Source organism: Melampsora larici-populina (assembly GCF_000204055.1).
Source record: "Melampsora larici-populina 98AG31 unplaced genomic scaffold MELLAscaffold_35, whole genome shotgun sequence".
Classification (NCBI taxonomy): Eukaryota; Fungi; Basidiomycota; class Pucciniomycetes; order Pucciniales; family Melampsoraceae; genus Melampsora; species Melampsora laricis-populina.
In genome coordinates this window covers 702,640-718,745 of record NW_006768799.1, presented here as the reverse complement: position 1 = coordinate 718,745, position 16,106 = coordinate 702,640, and the positions used below count along the sequence as shown (strand labels likewise).

Here is a 16,106-nt window from a genome sequence, read left to right as displayed (position 1 = left end):
GGGTAGATTTGATTGTATCACTCATCTTGGGCTTGTTTTTGGGTCTTGAGAATCAGGTTCAGTTTGTCCTTATTCCACCAGACTTTCTGCTTGTTGGGTTTGGTTTTGATCTTTTACCTTGGTCCTGAGCAGCTTCTAAAATGGTTTTGGTGTTACAACTCACACTTATGACACATGAGTAACATATGAGGTACATGTCACAGATAGAACTCATGATTAGACTTGTAGAACAGTTGTACAGACTTCTCTTTTCTCTCATCTGAAAATCACAATACTAAACCTGGATTGATAGAAGAGACCCTCTCCCTTGTTGACAAACCTCTCTCCCTAGCATGGTCATAACATTTGGACAGTATAATGATTGCTGTATTGATATCTGAATTGTTAATATAGTATGGTAAGAGAAGGGGTAGTGTTGATGATATTTTACTGTGGAAATGTGGGATTTGGATGGCAGCTACTTTGAGAAAAACGAGAAAAACATGTGTTTCAAAAGGAGAATAAGCAAAAAATTAAGAAGAGTTTTTGAAGAGACATGATGACAGGATACACAGTTTGTCAGGACTTTACAGCTCAAAATTCTCTTTGGTAGTTCCAGCTTGACCACACCAGGTCTACTGCTGTGGGTTGTGTACATGTGGAAAAACAGGTAGGAACTCCTTTTGGTGACACAAGCTTGAGTACAGCAGAGCTGAAGGAGCAATGTGTTTTTTTGGCTTGAGAATAAGTGATATGATGGTCCAGGGGGTTCCAGCTGTGGTGGTGAAGGCTGGAATTGATAGCCAGGATTGTGGGGATCTGGTGTTTATGGTTTTTTCTGAGCCGCTGGTCTAGTGAAATAAAACATCTAAGGGATCCGGGAGGTTTATCCCACAAGTTCAACACAATCCTGAATTTAACTTTCTGAGTGTCTCAACTGCTAAAATGATATCAGTTGAGCTGGGTAGGACTCAAGCTTGACATGTTGAGATCAGTTTTGAGATATAAGTACAAACTTTTGGTCTGTTAGACCAAGATGTAGGTTGACAGTCATAGGCCATTATTTGATGCCAGGCCTTGTGATAGGGGAAAGTAATGGAATGAGACCTAAATCACAGTCCTCAAAGGGCTAGGACCATATACTGGGTATGTGAGAGCTTCATGCTTGGTTTTTATTGAATTTTGACCATTGAAGTGCAGGATTGAGAAATTGTTTCAGTGAAAGAGGGATGGTGGGGATTTATACATCTACAGAAGTTTGGTATTTGTATAAATTAGGCATTTGTGGAATAGGTGAGCTGTTTGGTGCAAAAATTGTGTTTTTATGACTCATTTTCAGTTAGTGATGGAGGGATAATTTATATGTTGTGTTTTGGACAGGGTAACCTAGACTTTTTGTCAAGTGATTTTATTTAGAGGACAAGCAATCAATCTTATCCTTAGACTTCTGACTGTTGTAATAATAACGTCTTGCATGTTGTTAGTTTGGCATTTATGGTCCTCAAACCTATGCAAAAATTTGTGCAAGTTTTGTACAAATTCTGTGCAAGACATGAATAGAACCAACGCAGCAACAGATACGGTACTGGTATTGTATCTGCAATACCAGTACCGTACCTGATAGGAGGGTACTAAAAAAAATGAGTACCCAGTACCGTACCTGAAATCAGTTACAGTACTGAGTACCGTAGCTGTTGGCTGAGATCGCCTTATGCCTCAAAGGCAAGTACCGTACCTCTATTAAGCGGTCGGTACGGTACTGTACCGGTAACTGGATAACACGCTCCGGTACGGTACAGTTTTGTACCTGGGCAGGTACCACTAGGTACCGCGGCTAGTACCTCTTTGGTACCTTGGCTAATATTACTATTAGAATAATTAGACAGGAAAGGATGAGACACATACCATTTTGGCCAGATCGGTAGAAGTTGTTTGTGATAAAGTGGAGCCACTTGCCAAAAAGGACAAAGGGTGTACAGTGGGTGAGCCCCTGGCTGTTTCACTTGGTCAAAACCAGGTACGGTATGGGTACAGTACCCATTTTACCGGTACTGCTCCTAGAGAGTACCCAGTACCGTACCCGGCTTTCAGGTACTTAGTATCGTACCGTACCTGGTAAAAGAATTGGCTCTGGAGCCATTCCAGTATTGTACCCAGCACCAAGGTACGGTACTCCCGGTACAGTACTCAGCAGAACAGATATGGTACGGTACAATACCGGTACCAGTATGGTATCTGTTGCTGCGTTGATAGAACTTGCACAGATCTTGCACCTTGGCCTTGCACGGTCTTTATACCAGTTGGAACCCAATAGCTGGGGTTGTCAAAAAATTAAATGTGCAAGATTGGTGCAAGAAATCTTACATGGATCTTGCATGTTGGTCTTGCACAGTTTTTGCACAGGTTTGAGGACCATAATTATGAGGGTCTCCACATTCAATGCAGTAAGCATTATTGTGGCAAGAGGAGTGGGTATGATTCAAATCTAGACAATTCAAGCACATTATGGGGCCTTGAATGTACTGTTCACTTTTTATTCTGCACAATTCACATAGACACCCTTTGGCTACTCAATGACCTATATCATTATAAAGTAGATTGAGGACAATTGTTCCATGGTTCTTCCCTGATCTTTGAGGTGTTTGGGCCATTTATCTGAGTGGAAACATAGTTGAATGGTACCGGGTATCTGGTTTGAGATGTTTTGAATTCTCTGTGTGTAAGTTTTGTCCATGGGTGTTGTCTATAAGGATATTGCCTGATTTAAAAACTGACGCGCTTTGTATCATGACTTGGGATCCATTTACTTTAGCGTTATCCGTAGCAAGTGCAGAGTTGATGCTGTGTACAATTTCAGAGCTTTTCATTCCTTTAAACGGTTCTAGACCTGCGCTCTGGTGCATGATAAGGGTGGCCGCTTTGAGCTTATTGATGTCGGCATTCTTTGGCAGAGGTCTGGGGGTCGGTAGCGGATTCTGTTTGGGATAGGGATCAGCCCAGGCATGCGGTTTGACAGGAAGAGGGTAGGTAACCATTGGAGGTTGGTCCATTTCAGGGGATGTTCGGTCGTTTTTCAGACTTCGGATTTCTTGACGTAATTCGTCAATCGTCTCAATGAATAAAGACATCATAGTGATTATGCTATGGAAGAGAGCCTCATTTGAGTGAGAATTCTTCTCCGATAAAGCAGCAATTGTTCATCATCTGGTCTGGGTCGATCTGGGAACGATTGATCGTCGCATTTTTGGGGGGGCGTTCGCATTATCTTGGTCGCGATCGAGGGGGGGTTAATGGGGCATTTTGAGGGGGACTGGGGGTTAGCGAGGGGTCTTTGAATGACTTTTGAATCTTGATGATTTCTTAACAGAAGCATGATGACTTTGGTGGTGTTGATGTCAGGAAACTCTTGGAGTTACGAGTTAATTCGACCCAGATCGGTACTCAACCCGCCGGGTCAACGTCAAGCTTGTCTGTTACAGGGGCTCAGCGTCGACTGATAGGCCAGAAGGCCAAGATTAACACTGCGAATGACCTCCTGAGCTCCTGTGATCCGATTTGATCTTGGCTTAATTCGCTTCAATCATCTACCTATCATCAAAGACAGTGATGCGAGAGATCGGGAGGACAATTCCAAATCAGCATCTTCTTTTCTTAGCTCAAAAATGTCACGAAATGATGAACCAAAAGCGACCTTCGATCACGGAAGGCTGGGCAATCTTTCACCAAACGAAGTGAAGGCTCACTTTGCGCGAGCACTCTCTAGGCCCGAGAACGCGACATGGTGGCCATTCATACGAGGCTACTCGATCGGTTACGCTACGGAGGTCATCCCTAGCTTGGTCAAATTGCTTCTCGTCAGATTGATTAGCTTGTCCAGAAACCGTAATCGAACGGGAGGATTGGGGAGATCATTATATACTCTGATTCGCAACATGGTGCAGTTGATTCTCAAAGGTTTCAGGCCTAATGGATTCGCTATGGCTTGCGCGATCGCGATGGGGGGTGGAAGATGGGGTGAAAGTGCTGTTCGGCCGACTATGGAGCGACTCGTCAGGGCCAACAGAGTTGTGGCTAGAGTTTGCCGGCGATTCATACGCTTGCTTAAACGAAAACCGCTCGGCCGTTCAATCAAAGAGGATAAAGAAGAGATTTGCTTGAGTGAACGTGAAACGCGCATCCTCGACGTGATTTCGACATTTGCATCCACCTCGATTGCTTCGCTGATTGCCATCACAGTGCTTCAAACAACACAAACTCCCAAGCAGACCCAATCTCCCCTAAATCCAATCACCACACCTTATCCAACTATCTCGACCAAACCCGAGGTCTCATCTGCTATACTGGTAGACGAAGGCTCACTATCCCCCAACCCCCTAGCATCCAGATCAAATCGATCAGACTTGAAGCCTAAGAGGTTCCCACAGTCATCAACTCTGGACTTGACCTTATTCTTCACCGTCAGAGCCTTGGACACTATCATCCAGTTCATCTACGCCTCATACTCGTCTCCTTATCTCGCACTCCTCAAGAGATGCTCCGATATTATTCTGTTCCAATTGTCCTGCTGGAGGATAATGTGGTGCTGGTTCTACAAGCCCCAACGATTGCCGCATACGTATGTCAAATGGATTACCGCGTTGGCTGAAATGGACTATCGGTTACTGAGAATAATCCGATTAGGCAAAGCTGGAAAATATGTCTACGGACAGAAACCTTTGAGCGATGATATTAGTGAAATGGGTAGGGCAATTGCAAGTAACATGGGACTTGAGCCGATGCTGGGTGACCCTGAGTTCATTGACAAATTGTCGTGTGAAATTATCCATGGAAAGCTCGGAGCTTCTGAAAGCTGTCTAGTAAACTCTGGGAGAAGGTGGATGAAAGCTTGGAGACGCGGAATGGGTATATACTTGCCAGTGAGTCGATCACTGTCACAAAGATAGTTAATTCAAAAATCTGAATCTCTCTACAATTTGATCTAGGTTTTCACTGTCCCGGCAATTCTCTTCAATCGCGAAAAGTGGATCAATTCCCCGCTCAAGACCCTCTTCCACATCCTCATAGGCTCATCGCGCTCGGCGGCTTTTCTGTCTACGTTTGTGGCCCTCACCTGGTCAGGTGTATGTATGGGTCGCTCCACCGTCGCCCATGACCTTTTGAATATACTCCGTACAAACCCGGTATCAACGACATACATGGATTCCAACTTCGCCCCGCAAGTTGGCAGTTTTCTAGCCGGGTGGAGCATCATGATCGAAAATAAAAAGCGGCGAGGTGAAATGGCCCTGTACGTGGCCATGCGAGCACTTTATGCTGCTATTGACCACATACTACCGGCGAGGTTACTCAAGAACATCAAGCGCCACCAATGGGTGTCAATTTGGGTCGAGAGGTTGACGTTTGCATTGTCAATTGGTACCATTACCAGCGCTGTGATTGCATTTCCTGATTTTTTTATCTGGCTCGAGCTGACCTTGTCTTTGAATGGATTGGTACTGAATATGCGGTTGATTTACTTGATCAGGTCGTACATGACTCCGCCCATGTTCGAGGTATTGTCAAAGGTATCATGACTTTCGCGGTCGGACCGCATTGGCAAGATCGATATTCTCCCTCCAAGATCCGGCCGATCACCCCGACAGATAAGAAGGATGAGAAAATCAGTGTACAGAACTCAACTACGTCGTAATGTGGACTCTTTCAAGTTACAGGAAATATAAATGGAATTCCTTTCTTTGTGATCAATGTACCTGCATTAGCTGATTTTCAGCGTGTTTTTTACTCTAGAGTTAGCTCATGTGTCTTTTCAACATGATGCGTTTGTATGGTGCGATGTATTATAGTTCCAGACTGCTATTCATGCTGATTGGCTGTGAAGTTAAAGTGGACGATGAGTGATCGAAGAGACTTCTTGAGGTAGACAAAGTCTTCGTATAATTGATAATGGTCAGACAAGATTGGAATCAACCTTGGTTTCGAAGGTAAGGATTATCAATGTACCAATTAAAAATTCATGACTTTGACTATTTTACAATATCAAACAAAACCTTGTGTGACATACAGACTGCATTTATCTGCATAGGGACTAACAAAATTCCTGAAGAGATAATCCTGCTGCGTTTATATATATGGTTGCTACTGTCAAAGGCTTGTGAACTTCAGACGGATACCACACATGCCCAAATCCAATGTTCTCACTCAAAACTTAACATTTTGAACATTTGAGAGCAGATTTGAGATCCTCAGTCTTATGTCTGTGCATGTATAGCTTTTATCAAACATTGATCTGCAGTTATCCATTGATTGTCCAGGTGCTGTTTTTGAGTGGAAAGTTCAATTTGATAATAAAAAAACAAAGGAGAAAAAAGAAAAAAGAGTTGTAATCTGATCATTTAGAAAAGCTACAGACGGAAAGCGGCCAGGCTGTGCATCCTAAACATGGTCTTACAAGCTTGGAATGTTGAGTTTTGAGAAAGAACATCCAATTTGAAGGTTTGGGCTGAAATTCATAAGCCTTTGGCAGTAGCAACCATACACAAAAGATTGAGGGTCGCCGCAACTTAAAGCAAGCACATTGTCCCGGGTAAGTCGGCTGTCACAAGATAGAACATCCGTTCCTCTTCCTTGCACGAGTGCTCCTACGTGCTATTTATGAACATTCAGTCCTCTGTTTAGACCTGCATATGTCTTATTGGGTGATCGATATCGAGTCCAAACAGATTGGTGAGCAGTTTGAGCTCTGTCCGTTGCTCATTCCCAGGAAGCTATCACCTCCTACAAAAAGAACACGTCACACCACGTGATCAGTTTTCTGCCAGTGGAACAAAATCATAAAACTAAACGCACGGTCTTGTATTCTTCGAACTCATCTGGTGAGGTCGTCGATGTACTGGACACTTCATACTCCTTCTTGTTGATTATATTTGTATCCTTCGACGGTGACTCCGCAAACACAAGGCCGACACTCCCATCGGAGTCTTGTCCATCATCTACCGCTTCCGGCTCTGCTTCATTCTGGTTCTCAATTGATGGAGTTTCAGCGCACGGCGTAGGGGTAGAGACACTATCTTCATGACTTGGGACGGCCATTGAGAAAATCAAATCATCAACTGGCAGAGTTTTGGAGCATCGATGCCTCAGTCAGATCGGGAACTATTGTGTTTCATCGTATCATTATTGATAACTCACCAGCCTCGATCCTACTTTGATCGTCCTCGATCTTGCCCAAGAGCTCCGCAGCCTCAACAAGGTTGACATCATCTGACTTGATCTGTCGAGCATGATGACTGCAAAGAGTTCTCAGTATCAGTGTAGTTCTGCAAGGCGAATTCGAGTGACTTACATCAATTTTTCCATGTATCTTGCCCCAAGACCCGCTATGTATTCCACTCCTGGAGTATTAATGACTGTGTCTGATGGAACCCGTTCGACCATTTTTTCACGATAGAGAGTGCGTCGTAGATGTGAGTCTATGATTATTTTCAAAACCCTTTCCACAATGTTATCTGAGAGTCGAGTTGGGTTATTGAGCTGTTGGCTAAGGATATCTATCGCATCATTCTCTAAACGGCTTTCTCTATCGAATAAATTTTCGTATTCTACGGTATCTTTTCGAGAACTGAATATTGGTCCGCCGTTTGGAATTGCTAAGCTTAAGGCTAATGACACCAGAGGAAACAAAACTGACAGATATTTCATAAGAGATGGCATTGTAATTGGATAATCGGAGATGTTTCTATTCTCAGTTGAACGTTGAAACCTTAGCCAACAGAATTTGGGGGAAAAGAGCAAAGAAAGATCTAGAGGAGGGTATTTTAGCGGCGATAACGGAACACTGGGTCTTCGATTCCCTTGACCTGCCAGGCTTTATAGATACAGATTTCAGCGGAAACCTAGTGGTCAAGTCCAACAGCCTCAAATGCCCTAATGGGAAAGCTTGACAACCGTTGATAACGATGATGAAGGAGACTTCAATTCATGAAGGAACATGCCTTATCACCCCAGAGTCAGACTCGATACCAAAGGATGCACTCCGTGCTTTTTGTCGAGGCTGGTCCTCGATAAGACAATGATAGGTAAGATCAGGTAGGTTTCTGATCGACTTCGGCCTTGAGGGTCTAGTATCGTCCGACGTCAGCATGAATCATAGCAAAGATACCGAAGAAATGAGCTTCCTGACGTGCGTTGCCAGTAGACAAGCCTTGCGGCTAACTTAGGCTTGGTTGAGGGACTTTTGTTTGCGGCTAACTTAGGCTTGGTTGAGGGACTTTTGTTTGCGGCTAACTTAGGCTTGGTTGAGGGACTTTTGTTAAGCTAGGCCTTGCCGTACTCGTAGACGAAACTCAAGTATTAGCCATATCTTGGGCTCCGTCTTATGTTCAAGGGCAAGCTGCTAAATCTGACGGCAGACCCCTAGATGTCGGGAGCTTTTCACTTTTTCTGAGATTATGCTTATTTTGGCGTGAGCTTGCTGGTGATCTGATCAGATCGGGGCATGTTGATTGAGACGTTTTTCAAGAAGTATCTTGATTCCCTATGTGAGCGAAACACAGACGCCGTGTGCCGTCTGTCCCCATGGCGACATCAGTGTAAAACTACTATCTTTAAAGTCTGGAGACTTGGTTGCGTCATAAGAGATGACCTGTTTGATAAAGTCCAGCGAAGCGCTAGTTCCCTCCATGACTGTCGGGCTTCGACGACAAGATACAGGCTCAGCACAAGATAACGCGTTGCGATTGCATCGTCACTTAATTTCCCCCTGATACAACAATCCAGGCGGGTGAGGGCGAGGCTGGGTTAATGTTCAATATTTGGGTCACTCTGACGTCGCTCACATTTTTTCACCGCCTGAACAAACGTCCATGGTTACATGCTACTCTGACTCGAAGACAGTACCCTATTAAAGCAAGACTTCCAGAATCACGGTCAGGCTCTTCTTTCCACCCATCATACTCAGTGACTTTATAGTGTATTATATCTGTGAATTCGTGTGGGTTCAAATACATCAGTTCTAAGCTATTCAGACTTCGATTCTTTTCTCGTATATAAAGGTTTATCGAGCCTCCACCTACAAAATGACCATGCATAACAAAGTTTTGTTCGTATTATTTTCTTTGTCCTCCTTGACTGTCACTACGATGGGCCGGGTAATTCCAAAGGATACTCGATTAGATGAGTTTCAGCGTTATTACAATCTTCTGGAAGACGAAAGAGTCAAGCAAGATAAAGCACTGGATTTTATTCACCGACAGCTCGAAGATACTGCTTTGTACACGGCGGACCAATTTCAATCAAATGTAGAAGGACTCATCGGGTCTCACTTACAGCGCAGTTACTTTCGTGGACAAATGGTCGAGTACATTCCATTGGACCCAGTCCTGGATACCGATGGCCTGGAATATTTAGAAGTGGTTGGTCGTAGATATACCGAGGAGACACTGTAGGTAAACTACATGAAGTTTTCCTTCGAAAAGATATTGAACTTTTTTAAATCTTATAGCCACAGTGCAAGAGAACTCAAATCACTGGCCATCGAAGTTCCCGACGCTGTGTATCACGCACAACAAATAGAGTCTAACCAAGCTAAAATTACTGCACGTGAGTTTTCAACAGCTCTTGTTGATGTTGATTAAGAAGAGAATGAACAAAATCAAAGTGCTTACCATTTTGCCACAAAACAGTTGAGGATTTGTTGCTCAAAGTGGCTCTTCCACATGCCCAAACATCTTCAGAAAAGGCTCTGTCCATTGAGGATTTCTTGGGTGCAGAAGACTTGAGCATTCAAGCAAAAGAGTTTGACGATAGTCCTATGTCTTTTGAAGAATTTGTACGAGCGTTCAAAGAGGAAAAAGTCGAGACAAAGGAAACGGAGTACAGCATGATCACAACCTCGAGAATCTCTGAGAGCGACGGAGAAATTTTACAATCCACTTCAGAAACGATTGTTGACATTTCGACGACTGTGAGCAACTTATGTTTCTTGATTATGATTTTCGCGAGTGGACTTCATTTCTGACTGGGATACCCTTTGATAATTCCAGGAGACGGTCACTACTACTTGGGGATGAAGTAACAAACAGCCATAGACATTCTCAAAACAAAATGATCGAATCCAATCCATCTGGAGGGGGATTCTGTCCGGATATCACAAAAATGTATCTAATATTGACAAGGAGGACAATTGGAACATATACGTGAAAAAAATAAATAGATCACAACTGGTCTTTGCTTTGTCATATTTCCAGGCATATCCTGTACTGCGAGAATAAATTTACCTTGTATGTAAATGATGTGAACAAGCCCCGAAGTCTATGGTCAAGTACAGGCTTATCCTTTCCGGGGAATATGATTACAATCCTAGCGCATCTGGTTGGATTTGTGAGACATGGCAGAAATTTTATAAGCCATAGATCTGACTCAGATGAGGGTATGACCAATGTTATCATCATCCGCATATAGCAAAACTTTAACTTTTGAACTTAAGTACAAAGTAGTACACATTGTTGTGCTCAAGTCAACAGTTTGACAGCTTTCGGCCTTATTTTTTGGGGAAATATCAGAGAGATAATCTCGTATAGCTGAAGCAAGGACAGCCCTGGGCCTCGTGATATACATACACTGGTAAACTCGTCAGACAAATTTTCAGCACGCCGCATCACTTGGAGTACTGTATAAAAACACAAGGGTTTGTTCTTGATGTGATGTAAGGGAAAATCTCACGTTCCCGTCACTAGGCAACATGTGGTTTGATGGCACGATGATCTTCATGAGATGAATATAACCCACAGGGTCTGAAGATGGAATTGATAAAATTCATACATCGGCACGGGCATTAGTGTACCCGAAACAGTTCGTCTACCACCTCCAGTACCTGATACTCCAGAAACGCACATCACAAATCAAGTCAGACAGGAAAGATGAATTAGATGGAATCTCAAGAGGCATGCTGCGTCTGAGTACAACCTGAATAAAAGTTGAAAATAGCTTCATGATCAAAGGAATTAAAAAGAAAAAGATCAGGAAAATCATCGGATAGCAAAGGCGATGGAACATCTTTCCCCGTGGTCAAATTTGAAGGAATTTCTTGTAAAGGCGGGGTGGGAGTAAGAAGAATGTCATGGGAACTGGGTGAAAGTTGCGAGGGTGGAGTCAGAGTCAAAGAAGCCGATGATGACGACAGAAGAGATGATGTTGACGGTGAAGCAGGCGCATTGAATACGGTGGGCGATGTCTCGTCCTTATTGGATAATCCAGGAGGCACAGGAGAGTCAAACATTGAGCTCGTATTCCAAGATGGTACAACACATCCCTCGGAAAGCGAATCCAAATAGGTTCGCTGAGAATTGAGAGAGAGACTTGAGCCAGGTGTGACCGGACGCATCGATTGAGTGATGGAACCATTCGATCCGCTGCAGTCAAGGACACTTTGGTAGGAGTTGATACTATTGATGGGCTTGTCAAGCGATTGGGAGGGGTCATTTTCCCATTCCCTCAGTCGCGGATCAAGCAAACCATGTTCCTGCAATTCAAAGCGGTCAGCTTGCAAACAAAAAACGGGTATGCACACGCGAGGCTCACGAGGGTGGATGGGGTAATCGGTTCTATCGCTGATAGGTGAGAGCTCGCTATCCCAGTCTGACTGGCAGAAGCGCGTTTCTTATTTGACCGGCGGGCGCGAGCATTGCAGAACTGGTAAAGGGAACAACGTGGGTACGTTGCCATGGCTTCTTTTTCGCAAGATGAAAACTCACCCAACGGTTGACTTGATCTTTAGAAAGTCCAAGGCGTTCCCCAACAAAAGTCTTCTCTGCCGGCGTCAGTTTATCGTCGTACTGGAGTAACTCGTGTAAAACAGACGTTTGGTGCTTGGTGAAGATATGTGGACGTCCCTGACGTCGCCCACCGACCGCCTTGGGTGCAGGGCGAATGCCTTGTGTAGAGCGAACAGGCTTAGAGAGTGTGTTGAAAAGAGAATCAAGCTGAAGTCGATAGAGTCGCTCGAACTCGCGAACCAAGAGACTGATATACTCTGATTTTGGCCGCGAACCAGCAGCAGGATCGGGCGTCGCTAGGATTTGCTGAAATGCGTCAAGAAAAGTGACCAGTATCAATTGCTCGATATCACGTATACGACGTGTTACTTGCAAGTGGTGCTCAGTGCAGTACAAGTTGAGCGAGCGAAGGCGATTGCTGATTACATCGTCGGTGTGATCAAAATTTAATGCGGGCGGTAATGCAGTGAGAGAATTGGTGGGCAGTGGGCGAGTGCAAAAGCAGGTTTGCAACCGCTTGAGGAGCACGGCGCTTGAGCTGGCAATTGAAGACCAGAGGGAAACGATACGAAGAGACATAGTTGACGGCACAGTAGCTTTAATCACGACGCTGATCAAGATCACAGTGCACATTTATGCATTCATTGCAAGGCGCAATTAAATACACGAAGCTCGTGTTAAGAGCCGTGTGTGAGCAAAGGAATGCGAGCGAGGGCGGAGTGTACTCGGTGTATCTACATATCAAAAGGCGTGATATGCCAAAGGCAAAGAGCAAGGAGGGTCTTGATCCTTTGATCATGATCAAACGAAAGGAATTCACTATGTGGGATATGAACATAATCCGTTCAACGAGCGATGGATTGAATACGGTAGGGTCATGAATTTTGACCTCGTGGGGTCGCATGCGGAGCTTTGTGTCGGGCGCTAGAGGACCCCGGGTAAACCAAAATGGCCTCGCGAGTCACTTAACCAAGTCCCACCCTTGCAGGGCGCCGGAAAGCTCCGATGCGGCGGGCGTGGGACGCTTTTGATGCCTTACAAGGATGAAGATATTAAGGACCAGGCACACTTAGAGCATCCACTGTATTGAGGGAGGACCCCGGAATGCGCTACTAAGGGTAGTCCAGTAGAAACATATGTTTTGAGCTCCCGCAGAGTTACCCTACATGGGATTATACCTAGCTCTAATTGATGATACACATCTCTGACTTTAGTTATTGCCAACCTTGCAAGGGTTTGAAGCAGTTGCAAAAGGTTGCAAAACACCTCAAGAATGTCCAAGGAATGATTAGCCCCTGTCAAAGCTATGGGTGTAGGTAGGAAAGTAGTTAGCAGTTTAGCAGGGACAGAGCTCCGCAGGAGCCCAAAACGTACTTTTCTACTAGACTACCCTTAGTAGGCACATTCTGGGGTCCTGTTGAGGGTGTTTTATTGTAAATTTTGTGGTCCTGATCTCAAAATTTGATCATGCATTTTATAGCTATGTTGTTAACCGCATGAAATCCACTATGGGATGATGTAACATGGAATTTAACCATGATAATCCATTCTTGAAACACTTTACACACTATGGCAAAATCAAGACTCAAATTAAATATCTTACACGCCAGATCCAAATCACTATTATGCCATGACCACCTCAATGACCAGATAGACTCAAATTGAAGGCTTCAAATGTTGACAATGAGCAAATGAGCTTTCTTGCCTCTTGTTTGATCTTGGTGAAATCAATGGTGCAAGAGCACTCTTTTTTCAAAAAATGCTTTAGTTTTTCAGCAACTTTCAAGTAATCAACAACTATTGAGATACAGAAGTTGTAAGGCCGGAGGGAAGATGATGAGTGACTAATGAGTGCAGAGCTGGATGGATGGACGGCTGTTGGCTCAGAATATCAGGGTTTATCACAAATTTTTTTATAGATAAAATACAATTGTCATAGCTTAACAAAAAAGCTTTATGGGTGAGGAAGGAATGCAAAAACAACAGCACCTTATACCAATCCAACACTTTTCACAGAAGTACCGCCACACACGCACCCCTCAATTCCATGACTCTTAGTCTCCTTTTAATTTTGGAAAGTCCAAGATGAGAAGATTTGCCCTAAAAAAAACTTTCAAAATGTGAAGATTTTACTTTTGCGCTATTGCACATGATGATAATCTCAAATAGCAAGAAAATCAGGTGGTCCAGAGATGTACTTTTTCATTTCCTTACTATGCGATGAGAGGCATTTAGACTAAGGCATGAAAGGTCATCATAGAACCATGATAGAAGAATTGATGATGTCTTGCCCCACTGAAAATATGTGAGGCACAACAAGAATAAACTTAGCAATGTGCTAATCTAATTGTGTATGGTATCTCAAATTGAAAAAATCAAATTTTGAGACAAGAACATGATAAAACATGAAAAATGACTTGTTTGAGTGCTAGTACAAAAACCAGGAAATATGTGACTGGTCCCTAATCTGTTCTAGATTGGCTTGTGTTTTCTATTGTAATTCAACACTCATATTTAATATTAAGGTGAAAATTCTAGACAAGATTGTATTGTTATGAGCTTGAGATATATGAGATCAGGGATGGTAGTTTGATAAGAGAAAACACATGTTCCTTTATAAAGATCTACCCTAATAAGTATCTTAGTGAGAGTGCAAGAACAGCAGTTTTAACAGTGTGAGACAAAGCTTGTGAGAATGAATGTAAAAGAAGAAAAATTCAATCTGAAACATATAACAATAGAAGAACCAATTGACCTACACTAATAGAGTCACTAATGCTGCTCCTGATTCAATACTACTATAAGATGTGTATATGGATGCAATTGTTTCAAAATGAAGATTACAAAATAGATAAATATTAGGGGGTTTCAAGTCAAATTATTTACAGTATGTTGCAGTACAGTAAGTTTTTCAAGATAGTAAAATTTACCATAAAATTTAAAAATTCAGGACATCTTTTTAGGTGTCCCGGATTCTGTTGACTGTATATTTGCAGAAAAAAAAAACACCATAAAATTTAAAAAGCTTGTCTGTTTTTTTAAAAAGTTTCACAAAGTTTTTTTGACTTGAAACCCCCTATTGTAATTATTTTGAAAAAGATGTGAACAATAATTTTCTTCTTGAGCAGGGATCAGAAAATCACATCTAGCCAATAGCTAACGTCAATAGAAAATGCATACTTATTGATTATAATTAAATGTGTTGTATAATATGAATATAGCAAACAAAAACAATGGCAGAGAAAGATGAAAAGAGAAACAAAACAATAGCTTGTCATTGTACACACTAACCATCCATTCTACCTAAAATCATTGACACACATTTTTTGCACGATCACTTATGACAACAAAAAGGGGAGTAACCAAAGGGTTGTGAGGCTTTGTAATGGCTACTGCTACCCACTACAATATGTCTACTTTACAACACACAGCTCTCTCCTTCCAGAAATAATCCATAGACTTCACACAACACCAACCAAAACAGATGTTTTCCTCCAATTCTGTCATTGACAATGCTGATCCAGCTCCTCAGCTTCCCTCTGTGGCCCATTCACTGTGAACATTATTCAACTTTTGCAAGTGGGAAGGGGAAAATGATTAGAAGTACAATTTTTCATAAAATTAGGATCTATCACTGCACCACCTGATCCATGACACCCAAACTACATATATGCAGCAGGCTGAGTGAATAGGTGGCTGCCATATACAGTCAACTCCCTCTAAGTTGATATCCCTGTAAGTGCATAATTCTCTATGTGCATAGGATTTTTTGCCGCCAAAAAAGGGTTTTCCAGCCAAAATGAGGTCTATAAGTGCATATTTCTTTAAGTGCATGCAAAAACCACCCGCCAAACTGTATGTAATTAGTGGGAGTTGACTGTACATACAGGTTTGCTCAGTTATGTGCTCATCTGGATGTGTGAACTATATGTAATAAATGCTGTAACTTTCTTTCAGCTTGAAAAAATATTCCAAAAATTGACTACATGCACTAACACCGCGGGAATCAATAAGTTTAAAACCCAATTGAGCAAAATTGCGGTGTCCGAGTCCGCAATTCTGCTCAATCGCGGATCTAGTTCACAACTTGTTCACATTATGTTCACAAGCTTCCCTTCAGCTGTAAATGGCTTGGGTCAACTGGTCACCCTTCAACCTTCTAAGTTCTCAAACCTGAGTCTACTATGTTTACAGATTCCTCAGTCATCAAATCTGGATTTGCTAAAGTAAACACTCTTGAGGCTACGTCTTTGCTCTGAAAGGGGCCTTTGTACATGTAGGCCGCGTGTATATGTGTACATAGGCTTAGCTGGGGAACTCGAGGAAAGCTTGGAACTAAGCAAACGAGTTGTAACA

At 42.9% G+C, this 16,106-nt stretch overlaps 4 protein-coding genes across 4 annotated transcripts; 2 read left to right on the top strand and 2 right to left on the bottom strand.

Moving 5' to 3' along the window:
- Window positions 1-3,641: 3,641 nt before the first annotated feature.
- Window positions 3,642-5,668, top strand: MELLADRAFT_90171 (uncharacterized protein; the record flags this gene model as incomplete). The annotated part of the gene is made up of 3 exons (XM_007413233.1): window positions 3,642-4,895; window positions 4,962-5,411; window positions 5,504-5,668. The coding sequence occupies 3 exons, from the start codon at window positions 3,642-3,644 to the stop codon at window positions 5,666-5,668; spliced, it is 1,869 nt and encodes a 622-aa protein (XP_007413295.1).
- A 1,061-nt stretch (window positions 5,669-6,729) lies between these two features.
- MELLADRAFT_109280 (uncharacterized protein) lies at window positions 6,730-7,689 on the bottom strand (the record flags this gene model as incomplete). The annotated part of the gene is made up of 4 exons (XM_007413175.1): window positions 6,730-6,753; window positions 6,826-7,088; window positions 7,168-7,265; window positions 7,322-7,689. The coding sequence occupies 4 exons, from the start codon at window positions 7,687-7,689 to the stop codon at window positions 6,730-6,732; spliced, it is 753 nt and encodes a 250-aa protein (XP_007413237.1).
- A 1,364-nt stretch (window positions 7,690-9,053) lies between these two features.
- MELLADRAFT_109279 (uncharacterized protein) lies at window positions 9,054-10,046 on the top strand (the record flags this gene model as incomplete). Its single annotated transcript, XM_007413234.1, has 4 exons — window positions 9,054-9,418; window positions 9,479-9,576; window positions 9,660-9,940; window positions 10,020-10,046. The coding sequence occupies 4 exons, from the start codon at window positions 9,054-9,056 to the stop codon at window positions 10,044-10,046; spliced, it is 771 nt and encodes a 256-aa protein (XP_007413296.1).
- An 866-nt stretch (window positions 10,047-10,912) lies between these two features.
- Window positions 10,913-12,329, bottom strand: MELLADRAFT_65580 (uncharacterized protein; the record flags this gene model as incomplete). The annotated part of the gene is made up of 2 exons (XM_007413174.1): window positions 10,913-11,617; window positions 11,730-12,329. 2 exons carry the CDS (start codon window positions 12,327-12,329, stop codon window positions 10,913-10,915), a joined length of 1,305 nt encoding a protein of 434 aa, XP_007413236.1.
- Between the last annotated feature and the right edge of the window lie 3,777 nt (window positions 12,330-16,106).